Source organism: Natator depressus, chromosome 1, assembly GCF_965152275.1.
Source record: "Natator depressus isolate rNatDep1 chromosome 1, rNatDep2.hap1, whole genome shotgun sequence".
Classification (NCBI taxonomy): domain Eukaryota; kingdom Metazoa; phylum Chordata; order Testudines; family Cheloniidae; genus Natator; species Natator depressus.
Window position 1 is genome coordinate 55,946,190 of NC_134234.1, and position 16,501 is coordinate 55,962,690.

General features: G+C 44.5%; 2 protein-coding genes across 3 annotated transcripts in view; both read right to left on the bottom strand.

Moving 5' to 3' along the window:
* Positions 1-7,081, bottom strand: part of FAM124A (family with sequence similarity 124 member A) — a 70,006-nt gene extending 62,925 nt beyond the window's left edge. The window contains exon 1 of one of the 2 annotated variants that reach the window (XM_074960391.1): positions 7,005-7,081. In XM_074960391.1, the coding sequence (XP_074816492.1) occupies positions 7,005-7,063 (59 nt within the window). In that variant the 5' untranslated portion in view covers positions 7,064-7,081. The remainder of the gene's footprint in view (positions 1-7,004) is intronic. The other variant, XM_074960400.1, reaches the window with a different exon arrangement.
* A 3,845-nt stretch (positions 7,082-10,926) lies between these two features.
* Positions 10,927-15,981, bottom strand: LOC141989135 (uncharacterized). The gene is made up of 3 exons (XM_074955906.1): positions 15,054-15,981; positions 14,273-14,539; positions 10,927-10,976 (listed from the first exon to the last, which is right to left on the bottom strand). Exons 1-3 carry the CDS (start codon positions 15,613-15,615, stop codon positions 10,927-10,929), a joined length of 879 nt encoding a protein of 292 aa, XP_074812007.1. The 5' UTR covers positions 15,616-15,981.
* Between the last annotated feature and the right edge of the window lie 520 nt (positions 15,982-16,501).

Below are 16,501 nucleotides of genomic sequence, written 5' to 3' on the forward strand. Positions count from 1 at the left end.
AGTTGCTTTCAAGGACCATATCTATAATAATATATTAGCAAGTTTCTCTATTGAGATATGAAAAAGCACACTGGAACTTTTGCATTACATTGGTGATGTCTGGTGGCAGAAATCATTTCAATACCAATCTGTGACAAAAGCTCCATTTAATGTTTGAATACTCAAATCACAGGTGAATTCTGTACAGTGCCATGACAAGAGTGATATGTGAAAGTTACAAAAAAACCAAAAGGTAAAAACAGTCCTTAAAAATAGGTTACAGCAGCAACGGTTTCTTCTCCTGAGAGGTTTCAGAGTAGCAGCCGTGTTAGTCTGTATCCGCAAAAAGAAAAGGAGGACTTGTGGCACCTTAGAGACTAACAAATTTATTTGAGCATAAGCTTTCATGAGGAGCTGTAGCTCACGAAAGCTTATGCTCAAATAAATTTGTTAGTCTCTAAGGTGCCACAAGTCCTCCTTTTCTTCTCCTGAGAGTTATACATAAATGGACGTATATGATGTGAGACTGACATCTGAGGGATGAACCAAATCAGCTAGAAGGAAGGATTTAATCAGAAAAATGTGAATGATAATTGGGAATCGTTTATGAACACCATACAGATGCCAAAAACGCCACAATCAAGAAAGAAGGCCATACTGGTTTAAAAAATGACCTGGTTAAGAGGGGAGGTGAAGGCAGCTATAAATATATAACAAATGGAAGAAGGTGGAAGTTGATAATATGAATATAAATCAAGACGGCATTGTAGAAAATTGATAAATGAAGCAAAGGGACACAAGGAGAAATCTATGGCAGCACAGTTAAGGACAATAAGAAAGAGTTTTAAAATATATTAGGAACAAAAAGAATCCTGACAATGGTATTGGTCCATGATTAGATGAAAAGGTAGACTAAATAATAATGCAGAAAAGGAAGACATGTGAATTGAATATTTCTGTTCTGTATTTGGGGAAAACAGATGATATACTCTCATCATATGGTGATAAGAATACTCTTTCCATTCCACTAGTATTTATGGAGAATGTTAAATAGGAGCTACTAAAGTTAGACATTTTTAAATCAGCAAATCCAGAACACTTGCATTCAAGAGCTTTAAAAGAGCTGCCTGAGGAGCTCGCTGGACCATTAATGTTGATATACTATACTTAGATTCCTGTAATGTGTTTAACAAAGTATCACATGACATTGTGATTAAAAAACTAGAATATACAATTAACATGGCACTCATTAAATGGATTAAAAACTAGCTAACTGGTAGGTCTCAAAATGTAATTGTAAACGGGGAACCATCATTGAACGGGTGAGCTGGGTTTCAGAGCCTGGGCTCCAGCCCAAATGTTTACAATGCTATTTTTAGCCCTGTAACACGAACTTAGCGAGCTCAACTCAGTTGAACCAGGCTCTGACTCTCTCTGCTGTGGGTTTTATTTTCCCCCCTGTGTAGATGTATCTTAACACACAAATGTACAAATTCATAAGTGAGTGTCTGTAAGCTGAGCTGTGTGGCACCAAAAAATAAATAAAATCAACTCATGAAACTATTTATTTTATTTTAAGCATTGTGGCCTGTTTGAAGATTAACATTAAATAGATTATTTTAATTCTGTTCCGACATGTAAGTATTTTACACCCATTTTACAGCTAGGTAAACCATGGTAGAGGGATTAAAGGACTTATCCATGGTTAAGTAGTGAGCCAGTGACAGAGCCCCGAGTAGCACCACTACATAACAGTAGCATGGTCAAGAAGCTCACATATGCCATGTAGTGATCAACTGTGAGAACACAATGATGAAAAGGGATGTTTAAGGAAACATTTAATGCACAAAAAACTAACAAGTAACAATGCAGCCAGGTGCAAAAAGTGTTCATAATTTGTCAAATATACTTTTAAAAATATCTGATATATGATGCATGTTCAAATAAGATTAAAAAAAAAGACACCAGCTTGGGTTTCTCCATGTTGACACAAGCATTGCACAAACACCACTGTTTTCCTGCCTCCCAAAATTAGGCAAGAGCTTTACAATTTAATAAGCAGTGGATTCAATTTGAAATGTAACCATGAGGACATATATAAGTGGAACATTTATATTTTGTCCATACAGTAAGTTATAACTGCCTTTCTTCTTATGTTCTATATGGGTGTTTTTTCCTGACTTTCACTAAAAGGATTAATTATTTGAAATGTAAGTGGAAAAGATTCTTAAAGTCGCAGTTTCAAATAACTTCTAATTAAAGAAGGGGAAAATTAGAGCTTTGAATATGTTAGTAAATTAATATTGCAAGTTGTTAACTCTTTAAAGCTTTTCACATGCATTAAAAACCTTACTACAGACCTCAATCCTGCACTCACTGAATTCAATTGAAGTTTTATCATTGACTTCAAAAGACAGCAAGAATAGGTCCTGAGCATTAAAAAGTATATGCACAACAAATTCTAAAATTATTTTAAAAGATAACTTTGTTTTGGTATTTTTAACGAAAAATATAGCACTGCACAGAAAACTGTGCCTTATGGTTCATATAAAAGGTCATGAATCATAAAAGCCACATGGATTAATTTTAGTAGAACTAAGACAAAGAAAACATATTAATGCAAGTCACTCTTTCAGACAGTTTAGTATTAATTTTTCATTTGCATACATATATGTCACCATCCTCCTTATTTGTTGCTTCCCCCACCCTTCCTTCCAATTAAAGGAGAGGCTATATATAAGAAAAAAATAAGGCCATGTATATTTCTCTCTCTCTAAACATGCAGCTTTCCTCAATATCAATGGGTGTTCTGCCACAGATTGCAGCTGTATATGGTGGCACTTGGTTTTGGGGGCAGAGAAGAGTGTTCAGTAACAACTGAAAAAAGGCAGTGATTTTGAAAATCAAGAATTACATTGTTCTGAGAAACAGATACATTTAGTTTAGCCAAAGGTGATGCTGGAACTCTTTCAAATCTCATTAATAAACAGCCAATACAAACTAATTGGTTTATATGTTCTATTCTCTTTATTTAAGTACTTGGCAACTCAGCCCAATCCAGTCTTACTGGATTCAGTAACTTAAAATATACTGGTTTTGATCTGCTTTCCAACTTGATCAACTGAAGAACATACAATAGCACAAAGATACATTCAAGTGGATTTGTAAAACGATGGTTTAAAACTGGAATCAAACTCTGCTGTAGAATAGGGGTTTGCCTACTACTGTGGCTAACAGCAGCATCAGCTCAAGAAGAAAAACACATTTTATGGAACTATTTCATGAATTATAGTGGTAGTTAGTTGCTATATAACAGTTTTAGCAATACATATATATAAAGCTCATGTTTGAATAGAGATGAAAACGGTTCACAAAGCCTGGATTTGCTAGAGTGTCAACACTATTATTCACAGAATGATAGAAAGAGACCACTTGATGTATAATAATAAAACTGCTACTGAATGATTTTGACAGTTGTTCTAAGAATACTTTCATAGTATGATTGTTGAACTTAAAAATAGGTGTCAATTGATTCTTTCTCATCACTGAAATAGCTACATAACAAGGAAACCAGCTGAGTTTTTGCAATACTATGATGAAGATACAGAAAACCCTATTTCTGCTTTAAGAGTAATAAGCAAACAATATGAGTAGCCTTGATAGAATTCAATTTTTATATAATTTTGACACATAATATTGATATTATTTTTAAACACTTTTTATCCATTTAAATTTTCACAGTTGACGGAAATCACGGGTGAGTCAGCCAAAATTATTTAATGACAGCCGTTGTGATTAAAAAAGTTAAACTTTATAACCATTAAAACACAAATTGTCAACAACATGTCAAAATATACAAAGTAAATAGACTTCCACCAAACTCTAATTGGCTAAGCAGGAACTGCTTGAGAACTTATCTGTAAATTTCTACTATTGGTGGAAATATATTTTCATCCGTTTGTGTATGTACGGTGAAATCAACGTTTATCAACATTTACCAAAAAAAAAAAAAAAAATCTCATCCTTCCAAGCCTAAATATGAGCAGTTGATTTGGTGAGTAAACAAAAATAAAAATATAGTTGCATGTACCTCTTTCACATGTTTATCACAGACTAACATCTGCTAAACATAGTAAAATAATGAAAATGCAATGGCCTATTTCTTTTGAAGACATATTTCAGTGTAAAGCATTCTAGTTGATAATTACCATATGTCATGGTTAAAACTCTGCAAAACAGTGCGTTCTTCTAAAGCTACATGTTCCAGTGTCAAAAGTGTGACAGGGATGTGACACAAAATAATCCATATTAACAGCTCATCAACACCAGACATAAGCAGCTGCCACGCTGATCACTAAGGTCTAAAGGCTAATGTCACCATCTGGGGCAAATCCTTTCAAGTGCCCCTTCCAACAAAAGACAGGTTTTTCTGTTTTGGAAGAGCATGGTAAATTAAAAGTGACTTGACATGTCAAGGATTTTCTGAACTTTGACCCAGCTATGAATTAGCTGATTATGTTGTTTTCCCTTTATTCGCATTCCAGATTCCCAGAGGGTGAAATGAAAAGCCTGTTGCCCAACAAATAGAAAAAAAAGTGTGGATTTTTTCCTTTATGCTGAAGCCAGATAAAAAACATTAACTTGCAGGGACTAGTCATGTCCACAATATTGTAGCTATTTAAGGTGAAAGGAAAAATAGCCCACAATCTCTCAGGATTACAGAAATGTGCAGAAAAATGTGTAATTTATAACGAAGGTATTTAAATTTTGCTCATTTGATTACAATGAATATAAAAGGAAATCATAAACCAAATCCCATATACAGCTGAATCCCTTTTTTTTAAAACCAGTAATAATATTATTTTGAAATTGTACACCCAGCATCTGACAGCAGGTGGCAGAATCTGTTTCACTGTTTTGTCACACTTCTGGTCTTATACACTAGCATAGTGACATGGATCTCATACATTGCAGAGGGTATAATTCACCAGCACCAGTTGAGCTCAAGGTGCCTCCTCTTTTCCTGAATCTCATCATGGGACTCAGAAGCAATTTGAACCCATGACTGGTGTGGGAGAGGGAAAGAGAGAAAGCCCCCTTCTTTACTCCCCAGACTCCTGTATGCGGCCAGGGACCAAGGTGAGAAACAGGAATGCTCTTGACTTCTCTGACTCCTTCATAGCTGGAAAGGAAGCATCTGTTGTACACATGCACAACCCTATGCCTCTCTGCATGACCCAAGCTAGAAGAAAAAGTCCAGGCAAGAATTGAGGAGGTACTGACCTGGGAGGGAAGGATGGCAGGAGAAGACCTTCAAGCCCCTTTGTAGGACCCAGAAAAGATCTAGAGCAGCTGGGACAAGATGGAGAGGTGGCAGCCTCCTCTAAGCAGAGCCAAGAGGCAGCCAAGGGCTAAAGGCACCCCTCCATGCTCTCCCTCCCTCCCCCTAAAGACAGGAGGAGGGAGGGAGATGAGACTAAGAGGTATGGAGGGCTGCAAATCCCTTGTCCATGGTCCCCTCCACAGAAGTCCTACTTGAGGACTCAGCCTCCCTTCCCACAGGAAGCCAGGTGACAGGAGAAGGCAGCAGCATCTGAGATAGGTCTGCAGTGGAAATACCCTGTCTCTGCCATAGAGAGGGGCAGAAGGTTGCAACAACAATAGATGGGAGTGAGAATAGAAGGGGATTTGGAAAAAAGTATTGTCTTGTGGTCAAAACACTGGACTGATCCTCAGGAGATTTGGGATCTGTTCCTGGCTCTGCCACAGTCTTCGTGTGTGACCTTCGCCAAGTCATTTACTATGCCTTGGTCCCCCATCTGTAAAATGAGGATGACGATAAAACTTTCCTGCCTCAGCTGGCTGTTGAGAGAGTCAATTCATTAAGATTGTGAGGTGCTCTGATACTATGAGATAGAATATTTCCTGCTTCCCCAGGGCACTAAACAGGAGGATCAACAGGTGGGAGCTGGCTAAGAGACACCCCCCACCCCAATCCTTTGTGGAGCTGGGCAGGAGGAGACAGGAGCTGGAAGGAGACAGCCTCTTGGCTGCAGCTGTCCCAGTCTTGTGCACAGCAGTACATTTCAGCTCCTGTGCATGTCCCCTGAGAGCCCCTGCTGTGGGCTTGCACACTCCCTTGTTTGTATGGGCCTTTCTGGAATACAGTATAACAAACAGCCAGGAAAACTGAGTCGAAATCAAAGGGGCACTCTGGGGCAGGCCAGCTGCACCAACATGTAATGATTATTTGTGACTGTCATTATAGATACATCTTTTGTGTGCCCTGATCTAAAGCCAAACCTAGGGAGCAACTACCCTGAGTATTTATGATCCAGCCCAGACTCAGCTCAGCGTTTTCCCAATCCGCAACGTAACGCTGATAGTGCAAAGCTTGAACTTAACTCACCAGGCAAGACACAGAACAGGGGAGCGAGCTGCGGACCCGCTGCTGCCTCTCGGAGCAGGACCAAAAGAAAAGAGGAAGCGGAGAAAAGCAACAAGTGCAGCAGCATCTCTGTCCGTCTCGCTGCGAGATGGGGGGGGGGGGGAATCAAACCAGCAAGACGCAGAAGCTGAGCCAGCCAACCCCCCCCTCCCCCCGACTCGTGCGGCCGCCAGCCGGGCAAGCGAACTGGGGGTGGACGGGGGAAGCCGTCCCGGGCTGGACAAGCTGCCTTCACTTCTGTGTAGCTGCGGCAGTCACCGCGCTCTCCCGGGAGAGACGAGCTGCCCAGGCACTTCCAGGTGTCCCTAGAGCGGCTGGGGGCGCCTGGCTCCCCAGGGGATGGGGGGGGGGGAGTACCGCACCCCCCGCCCCCATGCGAGCCAAGCGGGCTCATTTCTGGGGACCGCTCCCGGCCAGGCTATCCGGGGCTCAGCGAGCCTGCCCCGCTCCCCTGGACCCCATGCCCTCGCTGCAGAGCCGGGGGCCCCTCCACCCGCATCCGGGCCCCAGCGCCCCCTTTTTGCCTCCTCTCCCGCCCCCCGCCCCTGCGCTGCCTGCGCCCCTGCCCGGGACTCACCCTCCTGTCTCGGCTCCCGAGTCCACGCAGTCATCCTCGCCGCCCGGCTTCCTCTCCATGGCAGGCGTCAGGGCTCCATCTCCGCGGCCGCCGCCTCCTCCCCTCCCCCGGCTGGCTGCGGCCGCCTCCCGCCGCGCGCCCCCCCAGCGCTGGGGGCGAGGAGCCCGCGCAGGCCGCCGGGCTCCCCTCTCCCTTGGCAGCGAGAGCGTGTGCGGCAGCCTCCCCGCCCCCAGCCGGCTCCGCCGCCGGGCTCCGGGTGTCAGCGCCGCTCCTCTGGCCCGGCCCCCTCCCCGCCTTCGCGCGCGGCTCCTGCATCTCCCCCGCCCGCCCCGTGGCCTGCCCGCGCCACAGCAGCGACTCTCCCGCTGAGAAGGGGGCGCAGCCCTCCCCCCGCTGTGGGGGGTCTGTCCCACAGGTGACATCTTCGCTGAGAAAAGCTCCCCAGCCGGGCCCTATTAGTTATTACAAACACATCTGGGAGTCACACTCACACACACGTGCTTGGGAGCACATGACACAAACTCCAAGGAACCCACCCTGCTAGGCTCCAGTGGCTCTGGCTGAAGTCTGCCTTCTCCCCCCTCCCTTTGCTGGTTACAAGGGACTACCTTTCAGGGGCCTGGGTCGAATATAGTCTGAGACGTACTTTGAGATCTGCTGGGATGAAATGGGAAGGATGATTGCCTGGGCTTTTCAAAGGGACTTGTCGACACTAGGAAGTGTTGCCACTTTAACCATACTTGTAGTTAAAGTGGTAACCCACTCCCCTGTCGTGGGCGCAGTAAGGTAGCTATAAAGGTACTTTCTTTGACTGGTTGAGCTGATTCTGGTTCAGGAAATGAAATAAATTATGTGGGCATAAGGCCCTTTATGCCCCTTTATAACTGCATACAGACTACAGTTTCAGGTGCATAGCAGTATAATGATTTTGGTTTTAAAAAAACCCAACCTTTAACCAACATATAACTTTTCTAGTAGACCAAGCTGAAGAGAGTTGCGTGCCCAACGCCCATTGAAAGTCACACTCTGATTTCCTTCCCCAGACCTGAAGAGATCTGTGTAGCTCAAAAACTTGAACCTTCTACCAACAGAAGTAGGTCTAATAAAAGATATTACCTCACTCTCTCATTGAAGATATATGGAGCTTTCTCCCTTCTCACCTGGTTTCAACTTGTGCTTGATACTCCAACAAAGTTAAATACAATTACTTTTTAAATTATATCATCCCATTCTGCAGTCAATCAGCACACAATTCCTACTGACTCAAAAGAACCATACAAATAATTCTCATTTCCTACAATCTGTATTATTACTCACTATGACCAAAGAAAGTGGTGAAAGTCTCAGCATTTGTGACATTTAAAACTACATTGGACAAGACATTAAATAATATACTGTGGGAAACAAGCCTATATTGGCAAAAGGTGGACTAGATGCTTTAGTACTATATGTGTTTTCCATCTCTAATTTCCATAGCTCTGTCTACTTTGCCATAGATTTTGGGAAATTTCCCTTTATTGCACCATAACCAGTTCACTTTCATAAGTGGGAGCAGTGTTGGCAGCACTACCGTAGAGTAAGTACAGGCAAGGCATAGGTTAACGTCCTGTTGTCTAGACCTGTTCTAAGCAAGTCTGTTGTAGACATAGGTAGGTGACACCATATTAAAAAATGCCTTGTGGTCTGTTTGTACCATCTCTGTTCCTGGAAGTGGAACTTGTTTAGAAGTAGTGCAATAGTGGATGATTCCTAAAACACCCTAAAGACCCTAAACCAAAGGTCCCCAAACTCTGGGGTGTTGTTTAAAAAATGCCCAGAGAGTGTGTGGATAACAAGGGAGGCATGGAGGAATGTCTGTGGGGGCATGGCGGGGCCCAGGCCAGCCTCCACAAGGGGTGGGGAGGGAGTGCAACCCAGCCCCTCCATGTCCCCAGCTCTGCTCTGGTCCCGTCCCCAACCTTGGTGTGGCTCCGCTCCCGGCCCCAGACCCACCCCAACTGTGGCCCCAGCCTCGGCTCCCTTACCCCGTCTTTGTTCTCCCGTCCTGAGCCTCATCCCCACTCCCATCCCCTGTTCCAGAGAACAGGGGGGCATTGACAAGGGTTAGGGGGATGCAACCCTCAAAAGTTTGGGGACCATTGCCCTAAAAACAATAAGACTACTTCAGTTTCACTGTATGAAGTACATCAGTGTGCAGAGGGGCCATGGGAGTGGCAGAGACTCCTCAGCCCCTGGGCACTATTCCCCTATGGTTCTGTAAGGTACTGCAGAGATGGTCTAGGCATGTGGCCAATGTGTCCATAAATCATACAGATCCATTACCCCCAAATACAATTGGTATATAAGGATTGTAGGCTGTGGCAGTTTTGAATATTTTAATGAATTTTAATATATTGGTTCAAAATAGCCGCCCCCCCCCCCCGGTATACAGGATCTCTCCTACTATTCAAATAAAAAAAAAGGCTTATATATTGTATAAACTCTGTTCAATGAAGTCCCATCCCCCCCGACCCCATTGAGTTAGTAAAAACTAGTTTGGATAAAATGCTAGAAAATGTCCTATAAGGAACAATCCTGCACTATCAGGGGGATGTCACATATATAGCCCTTTATACATTAAAATATTAAGGGACAGATTCTTCCCCGCTCCCCCTGACTCCTGTAGAATAACACAATTGAAATCAATAGGGTTAGTTACATGTGCAAAGTTACATCTGAAGGACTGGAGACAGAGTACTGTACTAGGCAGCATAAACAATGGTGGCAGAATCTGGTCCTAAACTAGTTAATCCTCAAAACACCCTGTGAGGTAAGAGGTATTTGTGACGTTTCGCCCTGCTGTTATTTGGACCTGTGATTTGCTAGGTCACTCCAATCCTTGACTCTGGGAGCCAGCCTTACCCTGCTCTGCTGTGAGAACCCCCACTCCTGGGCTGTTCACGCACAGCCCCTGGCATGTAAGCTGCTCCTTGGATTGTGCAACCAAATGACACTAGCCAATATCTCTGGTCCCAGACACAACCCTAGGAACCTCTGTCTTGCAGTGTCCAGTTATGGATGCTGCAAACTTATATGAGTTTGTCAATTTAACAAAGAAATTGATATGTACCAGGCTTTTTATCCCAAGGGGAGTCTCTGACACACTTCAGACCAAATGCACTGCTTCAGGTAGAATAAACAAACAGATGTATTAACTATAAAGATAGATTTTAAGTGATTATAAGTCAAAGCATAACAAGTCAGATTTGGTCAAATGAAATAAAAGCAAAACGCATTCTAAGCTGATCTTAACACTTTCAATGCCCTTACAAACTTGGATGCTTCTCACCACAAGCTGGCTGGTTGCTCTTCAGCCAGGCTCTCCCCTTTGATCAGCACTTCATTTGCTTGGTGTGGTGTCTGTAGATGTAGGTGGAAGAGAGAGGAAGAGCATGGCAAATGTCTCTCCCTTTTACCATGTCCTTTCTTCCCTCTTGGCTTTGCCCACCCCCTTCAGAGTCAGGTAAACATTACCTCATCACAGTCCCAAACTGACCAAAGGAAGGAGGTGACTCACTTGAGAGTCCAACAGATCCTTTGTAGTTGCCTAGGTCAGTGTCCTTTGTTCCTGTGAGGCTGGGCTAGGTTTGTCCCATACATGCCCTGATGAGATGTGAACTGCCCCTCTGCTTTTGGAGAGTTTTTGTCTGGGCTTGCTTTAAGCCATGAGGATACATTTTCAGCCTCATAACTATATACATGACATTATAACCTATAACATTACTGTAACAACAATTACTATAACATCACTATAACCACAATGCTCAGTGCATCATGAGCCTTCCAAAGACACCAGACATAACAAACTTTGCATTGGATACCACACAATCATTTTACAAGGATGAACATGGGGATGCTGGACGTTCCCCCAAGGGACAGAGGGTCACAGTATTATCCCGTTACAGTTGATGTGATTAAGTGATTTGCCCAAGGCTACAAAATGAGTTAGTGGCAAAATCAGGATTAGAATTCAGTTCTTGGCTCTTAACCTTGGCCCCAATACGGTGAGGCACTGAATGTATAACTCCCGGTGATATCAGTTGAGGTCATTGAGCATCTCTCAATAAGTATTCAGCACTTTGTGGGACAAGGACTCTGGTGTTCAAGTCACTCGTCCTCACTGCCTCTCTTGGATCCAGTCTACACACAGAAATCATACCTAGTTAACTAAATCGATTTATAAATAAATTTAGGTTTCAGAGTAACAGCCGTGTTAGTCTGTATTCGCAAAAAGAAAAGGAGTACTTGTGGCACCTTAGCGACTAACCAATTTATTTGAGCATGAGCTTTCGTGAGCTACAGCTCACGCTCCTGCTCAAATAAATTGGTTAGTCTCTAAGGTGCCACAAGTACTCCTTTTCTTTTTTTAAATAAATTTGGTTACATCAGTGCAACTGCATTTACATCAGTTCACTTTAAATTGGTTATAAGTTTGATTTCAAACCAAATTGAACTAAATCAGTTTAAGAGTGGCTAAAACTCATTTAAGAGTGTCTGCACAAAGGAGTTGTACTGCTTTTACTAAACCAATTTAAAAACAGATGTAGTTAAATTGGTGCAATTTCTTTAAGTAGACTTTTAGATAAGCAACTAATAGATCATTTGCATCTCTGACTTTTACTATTCTAATTAGTAATGTATATGCATTGGCATTTGAGAGGATCTGGAATAGATTTTATGCCGCATTTATGATTAGTTTGCTCCATCTATCCCAGGGGAAAACCCCCACAAGCTTAAATGACATATATAATTAAGGTAGTAAGTAAAGCTACCACAAACTAGAAGTTCTCTTTATTTATATATTTGCCTCATTTAACCGTGTTTAATTCTGGTCTTTCAGGTAATTACGATGAAAAGAACTCTAATAAATTCCAAGCATGTCAGAGATTCTAGTGAATGAGGTGCTAAACCACCTTTTTCACTTAGCTGTTTCTTATTTACTAGTACCTCACATAAACTCTTTTGTGGTATGTTGAAAAGGAAAGTTAATATAAATTTATTTCCTATATTTGGAAGGTCATGCTGGTACTTATAAAGATTAGACTAATGTTAATGCAACTATTCCTGCGTAAGGGTACGTTTACAGTATGAAATTATTTTGAAAGTATTCTATTCGAATTTTCGGAAGCGATTTTATACATTCGGTCTTGTGTGTCCCCACTAAAGCGTGTGCATTCGGCAGACGGTGCAGTATGGTGCACCGCTTCTCTCCTGGTACTATGAATCCACCTCGCATTTCCTCTCATCTTGCTATGTAATCTCTATAAGTATCTACTCTTTCTCTTCCTCATCGACCGCTTCCGCTGCCAACTCTGCTCAGCTATCGTGAACCGAGCAGCACAGCTTCCGTCGCCAGCTCTGCTCTCCCGCTCTTGCCGCGCTACCGAGCTTCTCCATGTTGTCTGTCCTGGGCTCCCGCTATCGTGAAAGCTACAGAAGACAACCATTTCCCGCCTTTTTTCAGCTATCGTGAACCAAACAGCACCTCTTCCGCTGCCACTCTGCTCTCCTACATTTCGTGCCCTTTTTCCAGGATTACCCATGCAGGCGCCATAGCGCGGCAAGCACGGAGCCCGCTCAGATCTCCGCTGCAGTTTTGACCATTATAAATACCTCGCACATTATCCAGCAGCATGTGCAGTACCTGCAAAACCAGGCGAGGAAGTGATGACAGCGCGATTACGATAGTGATGAGGACATGGACACAAACGTTCCTAGAAGCACAGCATGTGGCGACTGGGAGATCATGGTGGCATTGGGCCAGGATCATGCCGTGGAATCCTGATTCAAGCACAGACTGGTGGGACCGCATAGTGTTGCAGGTTTGGGATGATTCCCAGTGGGTGCAAAACTTTCATATGCGTAGGGCCTCTTTCATGGAACTTTGTGACTTGCTGTGCCCTGCCCTGAAGCGCAAAGACACCAAAATGAGAGCAGCCCTCACAGTTGAGAAGAGAGTGGCCATAGCCCTGTGGAAGCTTGCAATGCCCGACAGCTCCCAGTCAGTCGGGAATCAGTTTGGAGTGGGCAGATCTACTGTGGGGGCTGCTGTGCTGCAAGTAGCCAACGCAATCATTGACCAGCTGCTATCAAAGGTAGTGACTTTGGGAAATGTGCAGACCATTGTGGATGGCTTTAATGCACTGAAGTTCCCTAACTGCAGCGAGGCGATAGACGGAACGCATATCCCTATCTTGGCCCCGGAACACCGGGTGCGGCCAGTACATAAACCGCAAGGGGTACTTTTCCATGGTGCTCCAAGCACTGGTGGATCACAAGGGACGTTTCACCAACATCAATGTGGGATGGCCGGGAAAGGTGCATGATGTTCGCATCTTCAGGAACTCTGGTCTGTTTGCACAGCTGCAGGAAGGGACTTACTTCCCAGACCAGAAAATTACTGTTGGGGATGTTGAAATGCCTATAGTCATCCTTGGGGACCCAGCCTACCCCTTAATGCCATGGCTCTTGAAGCCATACACAGGCACCCTGGACAGTAGCAAGGAGCAGTTCAACTATAGGCTGAGCAAGTGCAGAATGGTGGTAGAATGTGCTTTTGGACATTTGAATGCGCACTGGCGCAGTTTACTGACTCGGTTAGATCTCAGCACAAGCAATATTCCAATTGTAATTGCTGCTTGTTGTGTGCTCCACAACATCTGTGAGAGTAAGGGGGAGACATTTATGGCGGGGTGGGAGGTTGAGGCAACTTGCCTGGCAGCCAATTTCACACAGCCAGACAACAGGGCGATTAGAAGAGCGCAGCAGGGCGTGCTGCGCATCAGAGAAGCTTTGAAAGCCAGTTTCATGACTGGCCAGGGTACGGTGTGACAGTTGTGTTTGTTTCTCTTGAAGTTACCCACCCCCTATATATATGAAAGGAAATAAAGTCACAGTTGTTTAAAAAACGTTCTTTATTATTTGTTGCCCAACACATTGAGAGAAATCAGAAGGTAGATCGGGGGGAGGAGGGATACTGGGGGAGGGAGGTGGAGGAGGAGGGAAGGACAAGTCCAGAAACCAAATCAAAATTTCGGATATGCCAGCTTTCTGCTAGCTTGTGCAATGCTCTGGGGTTGAGTGTGTGGGTCCCCGTAGCTTCCCCCTCCGTGTTCTTGCGTGTCTGGGTGAGGAGGCTATGGAACTTGGGGAGGAGGGAGGGCAGTTATACAGGGGCTGCAGCAGCAGTCTGTGGTCTTGCTGCCTTTCCCGCATTAGATCCACCATACAGCGGAGCATGTCAGTTTGCTCCCCCATGAGCTTGACCATAGCATCCTGCCTGCTCTCATCACGTGGGTCCCTCCTCTCTTCGTGTTCATTTAGCGCTTTATGGGACTCCGCAATTGTTTGCCTCCACGCATTCAGCTGGTCCCTAGCAGTGTGGGAGGACTGCATGAACTCAGTGAATATGTCATCCAGAGTTCGTTTTTTCTGTCTTCTAATCTGGAGCAGCCTCTGGGGTGGAGTAGATAGGGGCCGCGTTGAAACATTTGCACCTGCGGGAGGAGAAAAAGGGAGGGTAGTATTTTAAAAGATACATTTTAGAGAACAAAAGGGACACTTTCTCAGTGAAACAGGCAATTCATAATACACAGCACATGTTCTTTCTGTACAAGGTCGCATTTTGCCTCTTATACTGAAGTGCCTGCCACTTTGGTGAGTAAGCCCTCACACGCGGCCGGGCAACAGAATTCAGCTTGCAGGCAGCCATGGTAAGCCCTAGGGGCACACGGTGTTCTGCTTCTTCTGCATTCATTTCAATGCTTTCAAACTGCCAGGCCCCCTTTCCCATAGCAAGCAATGCCTGGTGGGTTTGCTATATAAAAGGAGGGCCTGTGGGCTCTCTGGGACGATTGCTTCACACAACACCCCCCAACCCCCGGCACCCACCGTGTGGCTCTGATGAGGCTCTGAGCAGGGATGAGCCCTTTAAACTAAACGCGAACAGCCCAGCGCAGCTGGGTTTTCCCCCACCCGCCACCGCGTGGCTCCAATCAGTCTCTCACTCACCAGAAGTGTCTTCTCCAGGGTCATGGTCCGGGAGCCCACATTGGAAGTGGGAGGAGGCTATTGGGTCCAGCATTAAGAATAGTTCCTGGCTAGGGGGGAAAATGGATTCCCCACTTGCCACCTGTGCACTGTTCTCCTCCTCCTCGTCCTCCGATAACTCACCCTCCTCACTCCGTGCAACTCCCCCCTTGCAGGTGTCCACGGACAGTGGTGGGGTAGTGGTGGCGTCACCCCCCATAATTGCATGCAGCTCACGGTAGAAGCGGCATGTATGGGGCTGTGACTCAGAGCACCCGTTCGGCTCCCTGGCTTTTTGGTACATTTGCCTGAGCTCCTTGATTTTTATACGACACTGCTCTGTGTCTCTGGAGTAGCTTCTTTCCGTCATGGCCCTGGAGACTTTAGCGTACGTATCTGCGTTTCTTTTTTTGGAACGAAGTTCTGCCATAACAGATTCATCTCCCCAACATGCAATGAGATCCAGTACCTCCCATTCGGACCATGCTGGAGCTTGTCTGAGAATCTGGGACTGCGTGGTCTCTTGTGATGGTGGATTCTGCATGGTCACCTGTGATGGTGGGCTGTGCTGATGGTCGCCTGTGCTGATGGTGATCGCTCAAATAAATTTGTTAGTCTCTAAGGTGCCACAAGTCCTCCTTTTCTTTTTGCGAATACAGACTAACATGGCTGCTACTCTGAAACCAAACAGGAAATGAAATTCAAAAGTTCCCGGGGCTTTTACTGTCTACCTGGCTAGTGCATCGGAATTGAGAGTGCTGTCCAGAGCGGTCACAAGGGAGCATTCTGGGATAGCTCCCAGAGGCCAATAACGTTGAATTTCGTCCACAGTACCTGTAACCTGGAACTGCAATCTCGATTTTAGCGCTACTCCACTTGCCGAGGTGAAGTACGGAAATCGGATTAAAGAGCCCTTTAAATAAAAAAAAAAAACGGTTTGGTCGTGTGGACAGAATCAGTTTTATTTCAAATTAACTCAGCTAATTCCGAAATAACCGTGTACTGTAGACCAGGCCTAAATTTCCCCACTTTCTAACCCTTCAGTTGTGTAACAACAATGCTTATAAAAACCATCAGAGACAAAGCACCAATATGAGAGGCAATCTTGCAAGAACCCTGAAAAATAAACTATTCTTATTGAGTGGTTTTTGTACAAAATAAGTCCAGCTAGCACTTAATACAGGAAATTAACATCAGCTCTTCATGCAAATGTTTTGCTAGTTGCTTTGTTCTCAGGATGCTGGCTTTCTCAATGGGTGTTGATGAAGTCATCAGGATAAGCCCTGTTAAAGTGCAGTACCAAACTCAGGACATGCATGTTGGATTTTGGATACAGAATCCAGAACAGTTACATTTTTGGAAGGCAGAGGAGGGTTACAGTTTGACATACCATTCAATCTTCATGCTAGATCAGCTCTAAAATGATGGCT

Bases quoted from the DNA above. Each gene is read 5' to 3' on its own strand.
- LOC141989135 (XM_074955906.1), bottom strand. From the start codon at position 15,615: ATGCAGAATCCACCATCACAAGAGACCACGCAGTCCCAGATTCTCAGA. The intron at 14,540-15,053 runs GTGAGTGAGAGA...CTCCTCCCGCAG, and splicing joins CCCTGGAGAAGACACTTCTG to GTGCAAATGTTTCAACGCGG. The intron at 10,977-14,272 runs GTATGGTGGATC...CTCATTTTGTAG, and splicing joins GCAAACTGACATGCTCCGCT to CCTTGGGCAAATCACTTAAT.